Source organism: Stenella coeruleoalba (assembly GCF_951394435.1).
Source record: "Stenella coeruleoalba genome assembly, chromosome: 11".
Taxonomy (NCBI): Eukaryota; Metazoa; Chordata; class Mammalia; order Artiodactyla; family Delphinidae; genus Stenella; species Stenella coeruleoalba.
The window spans coordinates 46,873,910-46,891,448 of NC_137157.1; the positions used below are offsets into that span (position 1 = coordinate 46,873,910).

General features: G+C 40.2%; 1 protein-coding gene across 23 annotated transcripts in view; it reads left to right on the plus strand.

Moving 5' to 3' along the window:
- Nucleotides 1-17,539, plus strand: part of LOC307194899 (uncharacterized protein) — a gene marked incomplete at its 5' end in the record, with an annotated part of 247,522 nt that overhangs the window by 171,408 nt on the left and 58,575 nt on the right. For 15 of the 23 annotated variants that reach the window (XR_013830654.1, XM_079938311.1, XM_079938304.1 and 12 more), the window contains 2 exons: nt 10,302-10,456; nt 16,073-16,312. Coding sequence is in view for 3 of the 23 variants with exons in the window: in XM_079938309.1 (XP_079794435.1) it covers nt 10,302-10,396 (95 nt within the window). Of the gene's footprint in view, nt 1-400; nt 496-10,301; nt 10,457-14,504; nt 15,452-16,072; nt 16,313-17,539 lie in introns of those variants that run through there. The other 8 variants (XM_079938321.1, XM_079938308.1, XM_079938313.1 and 5 more) reach the window with 6 other exon arrangements.

Sequence of the window (17,539 nt, forward strand, 5' to 3'; positions counted from 1 at the left end):
GTTGGGACGAAGTTCTGACCTGTGAGCAGGGTCGTAGACAATAAGAAACCCTGCAGCCACAGGGCAGAAGCCAATGTTTCTATACAATAAATTGGTGAATTTTTTTGCAACATAGTGAAAAGAGAACAAGTTTGGAATCAAGAAAGACCTGAATTTAAATTTTCCTGCCCTGTCTCTTAGCAGCTAAGCAAACGTGTACGTTACCTAACCTCCTGTTGTTTCCTCGTGAGTAAAAAATAGATATGATGACACCAACTTTATAGGGGCTTTGAGAAAATTAAATAAGATATGTTATATCTATAAGATATATAATAATGATATATTATTATAATGATAACAGCTAACTACTGCTGAACACATTTGCTGAGCTCTTTACATTATCTTTTCTGTCTTTGTACAGTTTATTTTCCAAGGAAGATTTCACTCAGATGGAGTAATCTGTTTCCTGAGAGAGTTGAGGAATTCTCTTGGGGTCTCTTGAGAATCTAGTTGAAGGTACAGTGATTAAGTAATTCAGTCCAGATGAAAAGCCAGAAGTTTTCTATCTTACTTTTCCCAGGCTCCCTTCTCTTTCTCTCTGCCCCCCGCCCCCCAGTTCTTCAAGTTTTTAACCCTATGATCCCTCCGAGCACACAGATTTTCAAGAAGCATACTAACCAGAGACGAAAAGGATTTATTTTGCAAGAGAGTCTAAATATCTTGGGCTTTCAGTCAGGCACAGAAAGGACTTCTGGCAGTATGGAAACGTGAAGACCCAGGGGTGGAAAAGAAATCCTCAGACAAAATAAGGAGCAATTCCTGACCAGATTTGTGGAGGCTTCACCCATGCTCTCAGGAAAAGGGCTATGGCTGAATTCTAACAAAGATTCATAGCATCATTATGCTAAAGGAAAATTGCTGAAAACACACACACACACACACACACACACACACACACACACGAAATGGGAGGAAAGAAGATGGAGGGGAAAATGTAGATGACTTAGATTAGATCAGGTGCAGTTTATATTAATGAGATGCTAGGCAGGACTTGACGGAATTGTATGACAAGTTATGAAAATAAAATCTAAAATAAATCTGAAAGAAAATCTATTTTTCAGGGAAGGTATAAAAACTAAAGAGGTTGTATTTCCTCATGAATAAAAGTATATTTCCAGCTGGGAATGATTCTTTAGAACAAATTGTAAACAAATCCTTTCCATCTCTGAGTAGGACACTCCTTTTTCTCCTGAACTGGAGCTCCACAGTGAAAGGTGTTTGTGAGTGTGTGTGTGTGTGTGTGTGTGTGTGTGTGTGTGTGTGTGTGTGTGAATTACTATCTAGAAAAATGTGTGCTACATGTCATACTGATTTTCTGGTAATTCAACTCTAATTCCTGGCAAAGCATTCTGGGAAATTCCAGACTTATGAATGCTTTTCTGGAAGGTCACAATCAAGTGTGTAGAAATCCAACTGTATTTCAAACAATTCTTATATTCTTTTTAAAAATCAGGAAACAGTGCCCCTGCATTACTTTTTCTCCTCTTCAAGTTAAGTGCCTTTCATTAAACTGCTAGTATTTTAAGGATTTGACCTAATCCTCAAAATATCTCAGTAGGAAATGTGACAAGTGTTACCACTACAATTCTCCAGAGATTAAAAAGAATGCACTTAACAGGTCAGTGGTGGAAGTGAATATAAACACCAAATTTCATTACTCATAGTTTAGTGAGAAATCCATGACATATGATCGTTTTCTTGCCTCTAGAAATCAGAAATAAACTGTGCTTCATTTAACTTTAAAACTTAATTTTCCTTTACAAAAATAAAAGGAAGCTATACTATTAGATTCCTTTTTCATACAGCACCAAATCGTTCAGTCAATTCAGTAAAGTAAAAAAGATACAATCTCGTTCAGCTGGCATTACATAAGTAAAAATAACCTAAATTTGGGTTAGTTAGCTGCAATAAGGTAAAAAAATGCTTCCTCCACCTGAATACTCTTGTTCTTTCCCACACTGTCACTTCTCCAATTCCATGCATTTTATTTCTGTTCATTTAAGCTAAAGCTAATGGATATTAATACTATGAACTACTACTAAAAAATAGTAACAGCAAAAATAGTAAAAAAAAAAAATGGGCAGAAGACCTGATAAGACATTTTTCAAAAGAAGGCATACAGATGACTAACAGGCACATGAAAAAATGTTCAGTATTGTTAATCATTAGGGAAATACAAATTAAAACCACAATGAGATATCACCTCACACCTGTCAGAATGGCTGTCATCAAAAAGAACATGTTGGTGAGGATGTGGAGAAAAGTGAACCCTAGTACAGTGTTGATGGGAATGTAAACTGGTACAACCACTGTGGAAAACAGTATGGAGATTTCTCAAAAAAAAATAGAGCTACCATATGACCCAGCAATTCCACTCCTGGGTATACATCCAAAAAAACTGAAAACACAATTTGAAAAGATATATGCACCCAATATTCATAGCAGCGTTATTTACAGTTGTCAAGATATGGAAGCAACCTAAGTATCCATCAACAGATGAATGGATAAAGAAGTTATATATGTGTGTGTGTGTGTGTGTGTGTGTGTGTGTGTGTATACATATACATATATATATAAATATATATAAGAATACTATTTGGCCATAAAAAAGAAAGACATTTTGCCATTTGCAACAACATGGATGAACTTAGAGGGTATTATGCTGAGTGAAATAAGTCAGGCAGAGACAGACAAATACTGTATGATATCACTTATATGCGGAATCAAAAAATAAAACAAACTAGTAAATATAACAAAAAAGAAACAGACTCAGAGAACAAACTGGTGGTTACCAGTGGAGAGAGGGAAGGGGGGAGGGGCAAGATAGGGGTAGAGGACTAAGAGGTACAAACTACTATGTATAAAATAAATAAGCTACAAGGGTATACTGTACAGCACAGGAAACATAGCCAATATTTTATAATAACTTTAGATGGAGTATAACCTTTAAAATTGTGAATCATTATGTTGCACACCTGTAACATATAATTGTACATTAACTAACTATACCTCAATTAAAAAGAGAAAAAAGTAGTAACAGAACATGAGGATGTGCCCATCTAGCCTCTTTGCCTATAGAAATTGGTATTACTACCATTCCCACTTTACAGATGAGGAAATAGGCTTAGAGAGTGTTAAGTAAGTTGCACAATGTCACAGGCTAGTAAATGTGGAAGAGCAGTGTACAACCCCAGGGCTGTGCAAAGTTCAGGTCTCTTTGATAGGCTTAAAAACTGACCATTTGCTAACTCTTTCTTATAATTAAACTGTTCATCAAAGTATGACCCCTCCCACACTTATCTGCACTTCAGTAAGGACTTTATTAGAATGTAAACTCCATCAGGGTAGGGACTTGGTCTATTTTGATCATAACTGTATCCCTGGTGCTTAGCAGCTAGTAGGTGCTCCATAATCAGGGCCCCTCTCAGAAGAGCTCCACACTTGGGGTTAACGCTCTGTGGTCGCCATCTTGAAATTCTTAATAATTTTACCTTTGAATTTGTATTTTATGGGTGAAGTCTGATGGGACAATGAAACTTGGGCAGGGCACTTGGAGTCTTGGCTCAGCTCACGTGTAGTCCCACTTCCGGCCACCTCTGCACCTACTCGCCTCCCTGGGTTCTTGGCTACCCACTCTTCACTCTCTGTGCCTTGGGTGGGAGCTCGGTTACATGGTGGGGCTGAGGGGGACTGTGACTCAGGCAGGGGTCTGGACGTGGTGTGAAGCCTGGATGCAAGTGGCCGTGGTTTCTCCCGGAGGGGCTTGGGCAGCAGCCATCCTGCCCTGGACCCGCGACACCACCGTGCATTCAGAGGGCGACTGAGGCGGCAAGGCTCTCGTTCACACCTGATCCAGGTGCCAAGTGCACGCTGGTGTGGAGGTGCACTTGCCTCAGAGGACGTACCTGTCCCACCCAGGGCCCGACGCATCAGGCACGGTGCTGCGCAGCAAGTCTTAGAGTGGGGCCCTACCTGCCTGTGAGGATCTGCATTTCCCCAAGAGCATCCCTGTACCTGAGGGAGCACACATTAAGTAGCAAAATTAAATTAAGTAAACATTAAGTAAAAAACACCATGACAGATAGAGAGAGACCACAAAAGAAGGAAAAGTTTGTTTTAGTACCTTTAATGCTATTGTTTTCCTGCTTTTTGCATGGGGCCACACATTTTCATTTTGCAAAGTGCCCCCACAAATTATGTAGCTAGTCCTGTCAATAATTATGTATTAGGTTAATGATTTAGACTCTTAGAGGTGAATGGAATAAAGCACTAAGATCCAGAAACAGTGGCATCTTGGACTAGGAAGTTCTCCTTTGTATGATATTTTCAAGGGAAATGGATAAGAAATATACACCCAAGAACTTCTTGACAATCTCAGCTAGAAGGGGCCACTGAGAGACATCTAGGTGACATCTCCCACATGACAACTGTGGCTTCAATGGACGAATTTACTTGTAAACATTTATTATTTACCCAGTAAAGTTTTAAAGTCAGTTTGCTTGCTGTTTGGAATGGGTGTGCCATTTTCTAGTTTGGATCCATTTCCCGTGACACCCACTGTCTCACATTTGACTGCTGTCACATATTCTCTCACACTCTTGCATGTGAAGCCTGGCCCCTGAAACGTTTGTGTGTTTTATTTCTATTTCCAATATCACATGTAGAAAGAGCTGCCATGTTCCCTTTTAGGGCTGAAATTCTATGAATATGTTACCAAAGAGAGTTTATAAATACCATGAAGTCTCTGAGAGGAGTAATTATTATGGGATGTGATATTTTTATATTTCTATAAATATAAAAATACTGGACTATGCACTTTTTTTTTTTCTAGGGCACAGTTTAGCCATGGTAGTCTAACTGCTAAAACAAATCAGCCTCAACAATCAATGACTTAACACAGTAGTGTGTTTGGTTTGGGGTTTTTTTGCACTCATGTCATAGTCCAGTGGGGCATGATTTACCCCACACAGTCATTCAGGATCCCAGGTTCTTCCATCTTGTGATTTCTTTATCCTCTAAGTCCTCAGAATCTTCCACTAGCTCATCAGCATTTGGCTGGCAGGTGGGGAAAATAACACCCCTGAAGGAATGTGAGAGAAGTGTTTAGGGGTCAGGCCTGGAAGGGCCAGGCGTTTACATCCATGAGTGTGAGCGAGTATGTGACAGTAGTCAAATGTGAGACAGTGGGTGTCATGGGAAATGGGTCCAAACTAGAAAATGGCACATCCATACCAAAACATTTAAAAACCATACTGGCTAAATGATAACTGTCTACAAGTAAATTTGTCCATTGAAGCCATAGTTCTCTTGTGGGAGATATCACCTAGATGTCCCTAAGTGGCCCTTTCTAGCTCTAATTGTCAAGAAATTTGGGGGTATATAATATTTTCTTACCATTTCCACCTACATTCTACTGGTCTAGACTCAGTCACATGGTGCTACTTAACTGCAGGGCAAGTTGGCAGCTCACATGAACTTTACCTTCTAGTGAAGTCCTTTCTGAAATTCGGATAGGCATGAGATTTAAATACAGGCAATGGTCAGTGAATGGTCTGTTTTTGAGCCTGTCACCTACATTTGAAATTTGCTCTACCCTAAGTTTAAATCCTGCTCTGCAACTTTACTAGCTGTATGACCTTAGGCAACTTATTTAGCCTTCTCTCAGCCTATTTCCGTCTATCTATGTGCCTAGAAAAAAAAAGAAACAGGGTTTGCTGCTGCACTGGGCTCATCTTTGTTATTACAGCAAATATCATGTGGCATTTTCTTTGTATATGTGATGACTGGCACCTAGGAAGTATTCAGTAAATATTTCCCAAATGAAGAAAATAAATGAGGAGGGGTTAATTGCATTCCTGCAGCAAAAGGAAAGTTCTGATCTCGGTAGATTTAAAATGAGAGGGTGTATTATGTGTAAAATAAGCTACAAGGATATATTGTACAAATGGGGAATATAGCTGATGTTTTATAATAACTACAAATGCAGTATAACCTTTAAAAATTGTGAACCACTATATTGTACGCCTGTAACTCATATAATATTGTACATCAGCTATACTGCAATAAGAAAAAATAAAATGAGAGGTGGTGTTATTTAGAGAAAATGAGAATTCAGGGAGTTGACTGGAACTGTTGATTTGTGTTTGTCCTCTGATCCAATGACTAAGTGGAAGATGTGTGTGCAAAGTCAATCTTCTCTACCCCATTTATTTTTCCTCTTTTAGTGAATTGCTTTTCTCCCTATTAGATTCCTTTCTGCTTATGTTTGTCCATTTTCCAAAGGATATACCAAAGGTTTTCCAAATTCTGATCTTGCCCTTTCTGTGGTGTCATCAATTGCCTTAAAAACACTTCCACTCTGCAAGACATTAATGGCTCAGCAGAGCGTAATAAACTTCAGCTTGGCTGTAGGACAAATGTCAAACAGATATACACTTCAATGACACATCTTTCATAAAATAAGCAGTCCCCTAAACAGGGAGAATACAAATGCAGTACCCTTTATCGTAGTAGCAGATATTTATCTTGATCTACAAAGTGTGTGCCAGAATTATTCCCTTTGCGTTTTCTCATTTCCTTTAAATCAATTTCATTTTTTCCTCTGAGTGCTCATCCTACCTGTCTGGTGCAAAGTTTCATTAGACATTATTGAAGCCTGACACTGCTTCCTAGATAAGACAAGAAAGCAGGAGAATTCTTAGGACCCAAAACTGAGAGAAGGTCTTCTAATCTCTAGTATATCCCAGTTCCTCCTGAGTTCCTCGTTGCTCAAACCAAAGTCCAGATGCTGTCAGCTTCCCTGGCATGCATAGGGCATCTTTGCCTGTGCTCAATGCCTCAGTAGTCCAGCCTCCCAAAGACGCTACGTGGCCAACCTATGAGGAGACCTTGTCTGTGTAGAGGTGTTCAGGGAGTCGAGGTTGGGAGTTGCTGGTGTTAAGGAGTACCATCAGTGACTATTAGTAAGGTTAGGTGTCACTGCTTTGATTAGTGCTAGGGCACCATCAGTTTTACCCAGATTGCTTTTGCAGTGTCAACATGGTAACTCTACAGGCAGACATCAGCTAAATTAATCTTGCCAAGGAGTACTTTAGGGAGACAAATTTCATAGCTCCTAAGAATCTAAGTTCACACCATGGTGAGAAGAAGTCTGAGTGTAACCTGTATGATGTTAAAGCAGGAAAACCAATGCCGATTGGGATGGGGTAAGCTCAAGCAGCATGAACAAGGAGCCTAAAGAACCTTTTACCCAACACCCAAACTTGGATTCCTCCAGTTCAATACTCCCACTTGCTTTTCTGCTCCATTTCATTGATCTGTCATAAGAATTATAATTATGTAGTTATATTACATTATTGTTTCCTAATCTAATTATGGTTGTCAGCTCTAAACATGAAAGTAGCAGGAACAGACTTCAGAAACTCATACATTACTTTATTTACCCACAAAATAAATGGGACCAATTCATAAAGAGTCAAACTTGCTTTTCACAAGGATGTTGGATTTCAACCATTACCAAATGTTGTTGTGTAAAAGTCTCACTGAGAAATTAGATTTCACACCCTGGATCACTTGGTAATAGTAATAATAACAACAATACCTTATATGTGTAGCAAAGCCACTATACACCAGCCAATTTGGTCATCATCACAACTCAGTGATGATCTCAGTAATAGAGGTAAAATAGCTTATTATTAATCCCATTTTGCTGAAGGGAACACAGAAATTATGTGATTTGCCCACTGTCATCTATTTATTAAGTGACAGAAATGGGACCATAACATAGGTCATTGTCTAAAAGCTTTCAATCTTTTCTGTTCTGTGTTTATATGCATTTGACTCTATTAAATTATGTTGTTTTTATTTTCCCATTAGCTCAAGGGCAGCATCTTAGTAGAATATCTGGATTTAATATTCTTTCCACGAACTCTTTGGAGTCTGTTCATTTGAATAAAGGGTTTATGTCAACAGTTAACCCTTCAGACTGCCTTTCAGGAAAGCAAAGGCAAGACAGTATGGATCTGGAACTGACATTTATTAATAGCCAGGGAATAGAAATTACTTTGTATTTCTGGGAATGAGTCAACTGCAGTCAAGATAGACCACTGAAGCAACATTCATCTGTCTTTAAGTACCAGCCATTTCCAGAATCTAGAAAGGAAGAGTCAGTCACTGAGATTGTACGTTTATGTCATAACCTTGATCAGGCATCAACAGAATGGAGAAGGTTTAGGAAGTCCCGGATTCTAACATGTTTTCAGGGCCTGGCAAAGACCTGGAGACTGAGCATAGTAGGAAGACCAAGGGAACATCAGTCTTCTAATTGAGAGAGTGGGTGGAGGGCAATGCAAGGATTCATAGGTAGGTCTATAAACAGGCCTTGTTCAAGGGAATAGGACAACAAGATGGGTGGCACAACAGGAAAATGGCTTAAGCCAAGATCTCTGTCTTGAGCCCCTTATATTCTATTAGGGAAGATATGACACAGCTAGCAGATGTTATAGCCAGGACTGCAACATAAGCAATCTAGCTTTAGAGTTCTCAGGCACTTAACGGCCCATGGCATAATTGGTAAGGGCATTAAGAGAAGTGTTAACTGAGTATTACACAGGAACAGAAAAGAGGGAGAGAGGCAGGCAGACGCCATTCTGCCTGGAGGGAACAAGGAAGGCTTCATAGAGCGTGCGTTTGAACTGGGCTTGGATACCGGGGAAAATTTTGATAGATGGAGAAGAGAATGTGAATGATGGAAAAACCCCACCTAAAATGGTTTAGGCAAAACAAAAATGGTTTTGGCTTACATGTTTGAAAAATCTAGGGATGGTTCTGGCTTTGAGCTCAGCTTGATCAGGGCTCTTTAATAGCATTGTAGGGGAGGAAAAGAAAACTTTTTTTTCTACCCTCCTATGTTCTCCAGCTGGAGCCCTGCAGATTTCACTGATGAAAGATTAACAAGAGAAAAACAAAGTTTATTAATATGTGCAGTGTGCATATACTTCGTGAAAAATTCTCAGTGATGAGTAACTCAAAGGGGTGATTAGAACTTGGGGCTTACATAGCATCTTAACAAAGAACAGTACATTTGTAGAGAAGTGACAAGACAATGGAAAGGTTTTAGGCTTCCAAGGGCAGCAAACTCTGGGAAGGTAAATATAGGAAAACTAATGGAGGAAGGTTTGTTTGTGTAGGTCCATCTCGGAGCCAACTTTCCATCTCTTCATGGCCATAAAACTTCCCCAGAAGAGGAGATTTACGGCAGTCTTCATTTCTCAGAAGTTCCTGCTTTTAGTCAGATAAGAGAAGCTCCAGGAAGGCTTCTTTTGGCATCTGTTGATTCTCATTTTCCTCCAGCTCAAAATAATCCTTATGGCAAAATGGCATACTTGGGGGTGGCATAGTTTTTCCCCCACAGCATTTCCAGGACCTGGTTTCTCACTCTGTCTTAGCTTTGCTTTTGGCCATGTTGGCCTCACCCTCAGCAGACCCCCTTCTCCTAGTAGCAAGATGGCTGTAGCAGACCGTCTCCAGGACTGCATTCTTAACCACTACACCAGACTTCCTCTTGTGTAAAGGAGCCTAGACTTTATCCACAGGTGAGAGAGTTTGGTGTGGAAATAATAAATAAATAAGTAAATAATAACATATATATTATAATAAATTATATATAAAATAAATAAATAAATAATCGATATGTTTCTGTACCCCAGTATTAGAGTATATGTATTCAATAGTCTGAATTTACCTTCATACTTGCTCTAGCCTCAAGCTACTTTGGCCTTACATGGGTATGGGGTTGGGTGGGGACTGAACCTATTTGACCAGGCATCAACCGACAAATGGTTTCCCAACTCAAAATGGTTCCAGAATTCCACCACCCCCTGCAAGAAGAAACACATTCAGAGCCATTCAGTGGGAAAACCAAAGGACCTGTCAATGAATTCTGGAGGTCCTCTAGTAGCAAGGCAGACCAAGTAATCAAGACTCAGGCAAATTTGCAGGCAAAACAATAGAACCAATTGCTTGAGAATTGAATTTGATGAGTTGAAGTTAGGCTTTGAGAATTTACATTTGTTGAGTTAAAACAAAAACAACAACCACCACCAAAGAAACCCTGTGCATGGCAGGATTCTGTAACTAGTTTCTCTTTGCTCATTTCATACACACTGATTATCTAATAAAGCCAGATTAGCCCACCCTAAAGATTTTTTAATGGCCCGAATTGTTTTTATCCAGTTGTGTGGTATTTTTTGTTTCATCTACAGAGAGGAGCACCAATCTACCAAAATTTTCTCATTCCACAAACAGGGAGCCACTTAAATGCACAAGGACTCTGCCAAGTGCCAAACACAGTTTCTGATCTCCAGTGGGCAAACCAAGGAGGAAGGAATGATTGGTCACTATGGAATCACAGCTGAGAGTAAGTACCGTGGCTTGTCCCCTTATAATATAAAGGGATAAGACTACGCCACCCCAAATATGCCACTTTGGCATAAGGATTATTTTGAGCTGAAGGCAACTGAGAAACAGACACAGAACAAAGCTCTCTAGCTTCCATCCTATTTGCCTAAAAGCAGGACATAAATTTCCCTTCATGAAGATGTCCTCCCTGCCCAACACTCTAGTACCAGGAAGGGTAGACTGATTCTTAGTCACTGGAGACAACTCTAGACCCTTAGCCCAGAGATGGCACTGAGAGGAATCTGCCTTACAAACCTTACAAAAATGAACAACCCTTATCTTCCATTAGCTTTCTCATGTATTTACCTTCCCATAATTTACTACTCCTGGAAGCTCAGATCCTTTTTCTTTTGTCATGTCTCCACATTTATCATTCTTTGTTAAAATGGTACATAAGCCTCCAGGTCTATCTGCCTCTTTGGAGTTTTCGCTTCATTTCTGTGAGACCTTCCCTATTGATATGAAATAAACCTTCTTCTCCTGATAATCTGTCTTATGTCAGTTTCTTTTTCAGGGCCTCAGCCACCAAACCTAAGAGGGTAGAGGAAAAGTTTTTGGTTTTCTCCCCAACCAATATCACATATTCAAAAAGTTTTGTTTATATCCTGAAAAGGTATATGCTCAGCTAATGTTGGTGGTTTCTTTATGCTCAAGAAATATAAAACATTGGAAGTCACAAATATCATCCTTGATTCATTTCTGGCTAATGCTACTCTTTCCTAAAAGTGGCCTCTAAGTTAGCTTCAGCAGCCTATAAAGCAAATTATCATGATCTCTTTCCTAACCTTTTTTCATATTTAACTTTTATTGGGAGCTTAGAGTGTGCTGAGCCACCAGTGTAAGCTAAGCACTTTCACTATCCCTATTTATTTATCCCAGATGAGGAAGACAAGATTCAGAGATGTGAAATAACTTCCTGTAGGTTACATGGCCTGCATGACTAATTATTTTGTTATACTACCTCCCTAGTGATGGAATAAAGATGGAAAGTAGAAGAAAACATAAGAAAGGAAGCAAAGGAAAAGAATCTATAGAAATGCTCTCATGTTGAACAATGCCTTGCATTTGGCCGGTACTTAAATATTTGTTGGATGAATGATTGACATGAAATAAAAAAATAAAATAAAAATAAAATTATATGAACAGCCAATGAGGCCAGTCTTCTCCTGGCCACAGCTCTTTAGCTATATCAATATTATCAGAAACGACCAACTGGTCATCCCACCCTGAACTTTGTAAATATTGATTTCCCATCCATTTACCTTTAAGGCATCTTCTATCAGGTAATCACATGAAATTGCTCTGTGTGTCACATTATGTTTACATCTTTCTCTTCCTCCTCACCCTGTATAATCTAGGTGATAGACCAGCTGGCTGAGTAGGTTAAAATCCTTTTCTGCTCCACTCTTAATGCAGCTCTGTGGTTTTGTTCTATAAGCAAGATTGGATAGAGTGTTTGTGAAAAAGCAGTGAAATCTCTTGGAACAAAATGTGATCGCTTTTGCAATCATTCTGCCCCAAAGCACATTTATAAGCCAGTAAGTTCCAGGTTGTTCCTTTCAAATTTTTGTTTCCATCAGCCAAGCACAGAGCTCTGGAAGATTAGATTATTTTAAAACAATTTGAATGTCATTTGCTAACACTATGTGCTAATTTCCCTGGGCCAAGCGTTTCGGGTTCATTCAGATTAAGGATTTCCATTAGCAGTTAAGTCAAGTCTCATGTCCTTGACCCTGTAATTAGGAGAGATGAGGCTGTGACCCTGGCCTTCATTTCTACATAGGTCAGAATTCAGTCTAATTGCCTGAGGAACCTCTATAAATGTTAATAGAGAACCCCAAAGTTACTTCCAGTTCTCTGAAGAGCAATTTCAAACAGTATATGGCTTTGTTTATGGCCCACAGACTTGCATCAGATACCCCTTGGATCACAAGTTGGCAAATAACATTCTATTCGGAAGTCTTGCAGTTTTAGAGAGCTGAGATAGAGAGGTCCTCCCAAGAGGTAATACGGTCACTCCTGAATGTCCTAAAAGTAGAGAAAGGTTGGTCATGTGGGCAGTGTCACCCTTAGAACTGGGCAACTCTGTCCAATGGCCTGGGCCCCACTCTGGTCTTCCTCTGGGCAAACCCCTCTCCACATAGTGAGGGCGTCCATGAAGCCAAGGAGGTGTGTCTGCCCTGAGGTCAGCCCTCAGCCCCAGAACATCCTCGCCAAATGGCCTGTAGCAAATGCCAGACTCTTCCTTGAGTCTGTTCTCCCAAAGATAGCCATTGCCATATCCACACCCCTGGGCTCCAGAAATGGCCAAGCAGTGGCTACTGGGTAGGCAGGGACAGGGACAGATCTTGGACTTGATGACTGGGGTGTCCCTATGGATGCTCACCTGGCCCCCCCAACTACCCCCCACCCCCCTGTTGTGATGGTTAGAGCTGTTGGTGGGAAGAAAAGTGGGGTAAGACAGGCTTGAGTCCTCCATTTGTACTTTTGCCCTGGGCTCTGCAAATGGCAGGAACAGGACTGTAGGGGGAGAGAGGAGTGAATTAGTTGGATCACCTCAAATTTGCAGGTTAATGAATCTGATTTTATACCATAACATGCTAGCTCTCTAGAAGTCAGGCTTATGCAAAACCCACCACTCGTGACGACCTAGAGGGTTGAGATAAGGAGGATGGGAGGGAGGCTCAAGAGGGAGGTGATGTGGGGATATATGTGTACTTACAGCTGATTCACTTTGTTGTACAACAGAAACTAACACACCATTGTAAAGCAATTATACTCCAATGAAGATATATTAAAAAAAACAAAACAAAACCCACCTCTAAAGCAAGTGGTGCACAAACCGATGGCCAGTTTTTTTGCAATGAGAACCAAAGTTGACAGGCCACCTGGGATGTTCATGCCATTTGATCAAGTATTCATTCCCTATAGGAAACTCTATACGGAAAGCCAGATTATAATCAAACGTGTTCTTATCAAATGTGGAGTCAGAGGAACAGGAGTCAAGAGCAAGGCCCGGGCTTCAGGTTAATATCCTCTGAGATCCATCTCCGGGTTTGGGGATACACCTGCTACGTGGCCCCAATTCTTATAATGCCAGCTTCTTAGCAGCTTCTCCTAAGAACAATGCTAAAGACTCACAATTTTTCTGTCTTTAGATCATCTGCAGACCACCCCGTTTGGTTTATGGACCACAAATCCTACCTTCGCATATATTAATTCCAACAATTAATCAAACATTTCTTTTCCTTTTAGACAAGATTTGAATGCACTTTTAGGCTTTGTTTTTCCCACTTGGAATTTATGCCTTTTAATGTGAAATTTTCATAAAGAAAATCTCAGTTGATGCTGTAGTGGACTAAATACCAGTAACAAGCCTGGAAGAAAGTGTAGGAGTCTCCCTTGGCCATGGGAAGACTAACAACTATATAAATCTTTTGAGAGTTATTTCCATCCCTAGCAAGGAGATGGGAAATTTTCAGTTTTTATTAAAACTACTTACCAGAATTTTTCTTGTCATGTCCTTGGCTTATAATCTGGAATAACTTGCATTGGTTATTGTAAATCATGTTTTCCTGTATCCTGGGTTTGAAAGCAAAAATGCAACAGAATTGGTCTTCAGGCTTTCCAATATCCCTTCCCTGCCAATGCCTCTATCCATTATTACGTTTTCTATTTCTCTAGCCAGAAAGAAACAGACATTCCGGAGTGGTTCTCATCCTCATAGACAGGAATACACATAAAGTCTGGCAAATATGTCACATGTTGTCTCCATCTCAGAGTTTAAAAGGTGTTCTGATGTCTGTGTTCAAGGTCTTATAAGAATCACAGAGAATTAAAAACCCAGAGCAGATCAATATGTGTGTGTATACGTGTGTGTGCACGTGTGTGCATGCATACATGCACACGTTTTGATCCCTTTGTTATATCTGGGGATGTGTGTACGTATGTGCATGCCTGTGTGTGGTTGCTCAGGCACTGATTCCCTTTGTGCTTGGTACTTCTAGGGATCTGTGATAGAGGCTGGAATATAAGTGCTGGCAGATGCTTGACTTTCCTCAACTAGTGATGAGAAAAGGAGGAGTAGGAAGACACAGTCAAAGGGGACCTGATGGTTAAACATGGGATGAGTGAGTCCAAGTTTTGTGAGCCAGATGATGTGTTTCTGAATGGAATCGATTTTCAGGCTGTCCAAATGTACATGGCATATTTATGAAGAGAACAGACAACCCCCACTTGATTCTAAAGCTGTCCCCTGACTCAGTGTCCACATTTACACTATGGTAAGATTTTATAGCTTGCAGCATCTAAAGAGCTCAGAAAACTCTTTCTAGACAGTTGCATGCTCAAGATTGCCTCCTCCCTTTATTTACATTGTCCTCTCTTCTTGCCTACTTACGAATCTTAGGCCATTGTGGGGCCTCACATCTTGCTGTTCAGGGAGGTTGGGCGGAAGCCAGAGGGAATCAATCTAGATGAATGTGCTGACAGAAGAGATGCTGGCAGTGGAGAGGTCTATCGACCACAAAACCCAGCAAATTCTGGTCATTGAAGGGGAAGAGAGTGTTTGATGAAAAATGTCCCAACAGCTGCAGAAAACTGAGCCCAGAAAACAACAACAGTAACAACATTTATGGAAAATATAATCATACTTCTAGGCTTGGCAATGAATGATATTTCCATGCAAAATAATGAAAACCCAGAATCTGACTTGCTATAAAACTTTGATATATTGCAGGATGGGATAGAAGGTAAGAGAGCTAGAATCCTCATACACTTTAATGTCTAAATTGATAAACGATAGCAGCGTGTGTGTATTATTTAGAAAAATGGACCCAGTTCAAGAATAAAGAGCTTAAAGAATAGAAAATAGTTGCCTTTGGAGTGTGAAATGTGTATGCGTGAGAGAAATGTAGCTCCAGCAGGAAGCTTACTAGTCCCATTCAACTTCTGAAATCACGTTCATGTATTACTGTGATAAAACAACATTTAAAATAATTGAACTTTGTCCAATTCCATAAATCACAAATGCATTGGGAAGTCAGCATTACTAACTTCTCATTCCCTGTGTAAAGGCAAAGGACCACAGCATCTCCCAGCTTGCACACTCCACAATTTGGAGCCCCCTATGCCTTGCAATCCAAAAACACTGTAACTGGGACAATGAATTCCCCTGGGCTAGAGTCTCTATGAAGGTCTGTTTTCAACATTCTTGGGTTTTCTGCACACACAGCCTTCATATACAGGAGATATTATTGGTTTGGTAGTTTTGTTGAAGGAATTATTTGCTAACATTGAAATAATTTGCAGTGAGACAAATATTGGCAGTAAGAGGCTGTTTTTAAAGGAACGTACCCTTCCAATTGCCACTGGTGACCATAAATTTACATTCTAAAGGAAGAGGAAAACAAAGTAGTGAAATAGCAACTCTTGGTTTGAAGAGAAGGGTAATAGCCCCTTGGGAGTTCACACAATTCTCTTGAATTCAGTTGCACTTCTTCGTTGTTTATTTGCACATACCTGGTTTCACAGAAGTAATAAAAGATTTTTATTTCTCTTTGTTCTTATCTTTTAGTTACACACCAGAGGCCTTACCTGAAACTTGAACACTGGGGAGAGGCTGTTCCAAACAAAACTACCAAAGCTCAGAGCCAGAGATGCCCTGGTGACAAAGGCTTTTAAATCCAGTCGAAACGGAGAACTGCATAAAGCAGCAGAAGGGTCAGCTGCAAGGGGTGCCCTGCCTCTCAGCACAGGGTAACCAGATTCCCTGCAGTACTTGGGGAGAGACACCAGGAGCACTACCTTCAGCCAGGTAAACGATGCCAATTCTAAACCCAACAATCTCTGGGTGGGGTTGGAAAGTTATTCCTGGAGCGAACAATACCAGGCACTGGGCTTGAGCACTCCCAACCTGCATGCCAGGCACCCCATCTGCCAGCTCTGTAGCGCCTATGGCTCAGCTCCAGGCCCCCTGCCTTTCAGTCCACGCTCCCAGGCTCCTCTGTCTCAAGAAGATAAATGGGGACAGAAGATACAGTTTGGTGGCTACTGCTGTCACTGCTGCCTGTGGAACTGTTTGAAATATCAAGGAACCATTACAAACCCAGAGTGGCAGCGAGTGTGTTGAACATACACTCATCATAATGGACTAGAAATCAAAGGGTCTGTGTTCAGTTATCAGCTCCACTACTTCCCAACTTATAACATTAGTCTAGTTACCAACTAGTAAATGTCCGCTACAAAGCAAAAGCTCCATAATTGTTTGTTAATAAATGTTGAAGTCACTTAAGCTTTTTGGGCCTCTTCTGCTCTATCGTAAAAATAAGGAGGTTGGTATATTGGTAATAATGATGCCTACTGTTATTTACGGAGCAATTACTGTGTGCTGGGCACTGTTGTGAATTAATTAAATCCTTTAGTTGTCAAAAAAACCATATCTCCTTTTAACATACAAGGAAATCAAAGCACAGAGAGGCTAAGTAACTGGTCCACATTTATTCATTTGGTAAGAGGCAGAAGCAAGATTCAAAACTTCAAAGCCCATGTGCTTTAAAAAAAAAAAAAAAAGCCCATGTGCTTACCCACTTTGCTTTTGTCAGCTTCTAGCTTATATTATTATTATTCTCATTTTGTCAATTGTTATCATCAATGGGAAGATGTTTAATCTCTTCTTGCAATTCTATGTATATGCCTGTTATTACTTCTCCTCCATGTACCCATCAATACTTGATCCTCCAAACAACGCTGAAAAGCCTATTTATAATCCAAATATGAGAAATCAGGAATTTTGTACCTACCTGTGGATACAGTATAAAGTGAACAGGGATAGCAAGTATGTTGGATGACAGAATTGCCAACCAAAACATGCTAACAGGCAACATAAAGGAGCAGATCTAACAGGATACAAGGACTGGGATTATACATAGCTGTGTGTGTACTGCTCAACCAGCTCTCTGAAATGGGGAGACTTGATCTGTAATTTCCCTAAGCAACCTTACGGGCCAAGAGCTGAGGTATGCAGAGGAGCCCCAGTCATGTG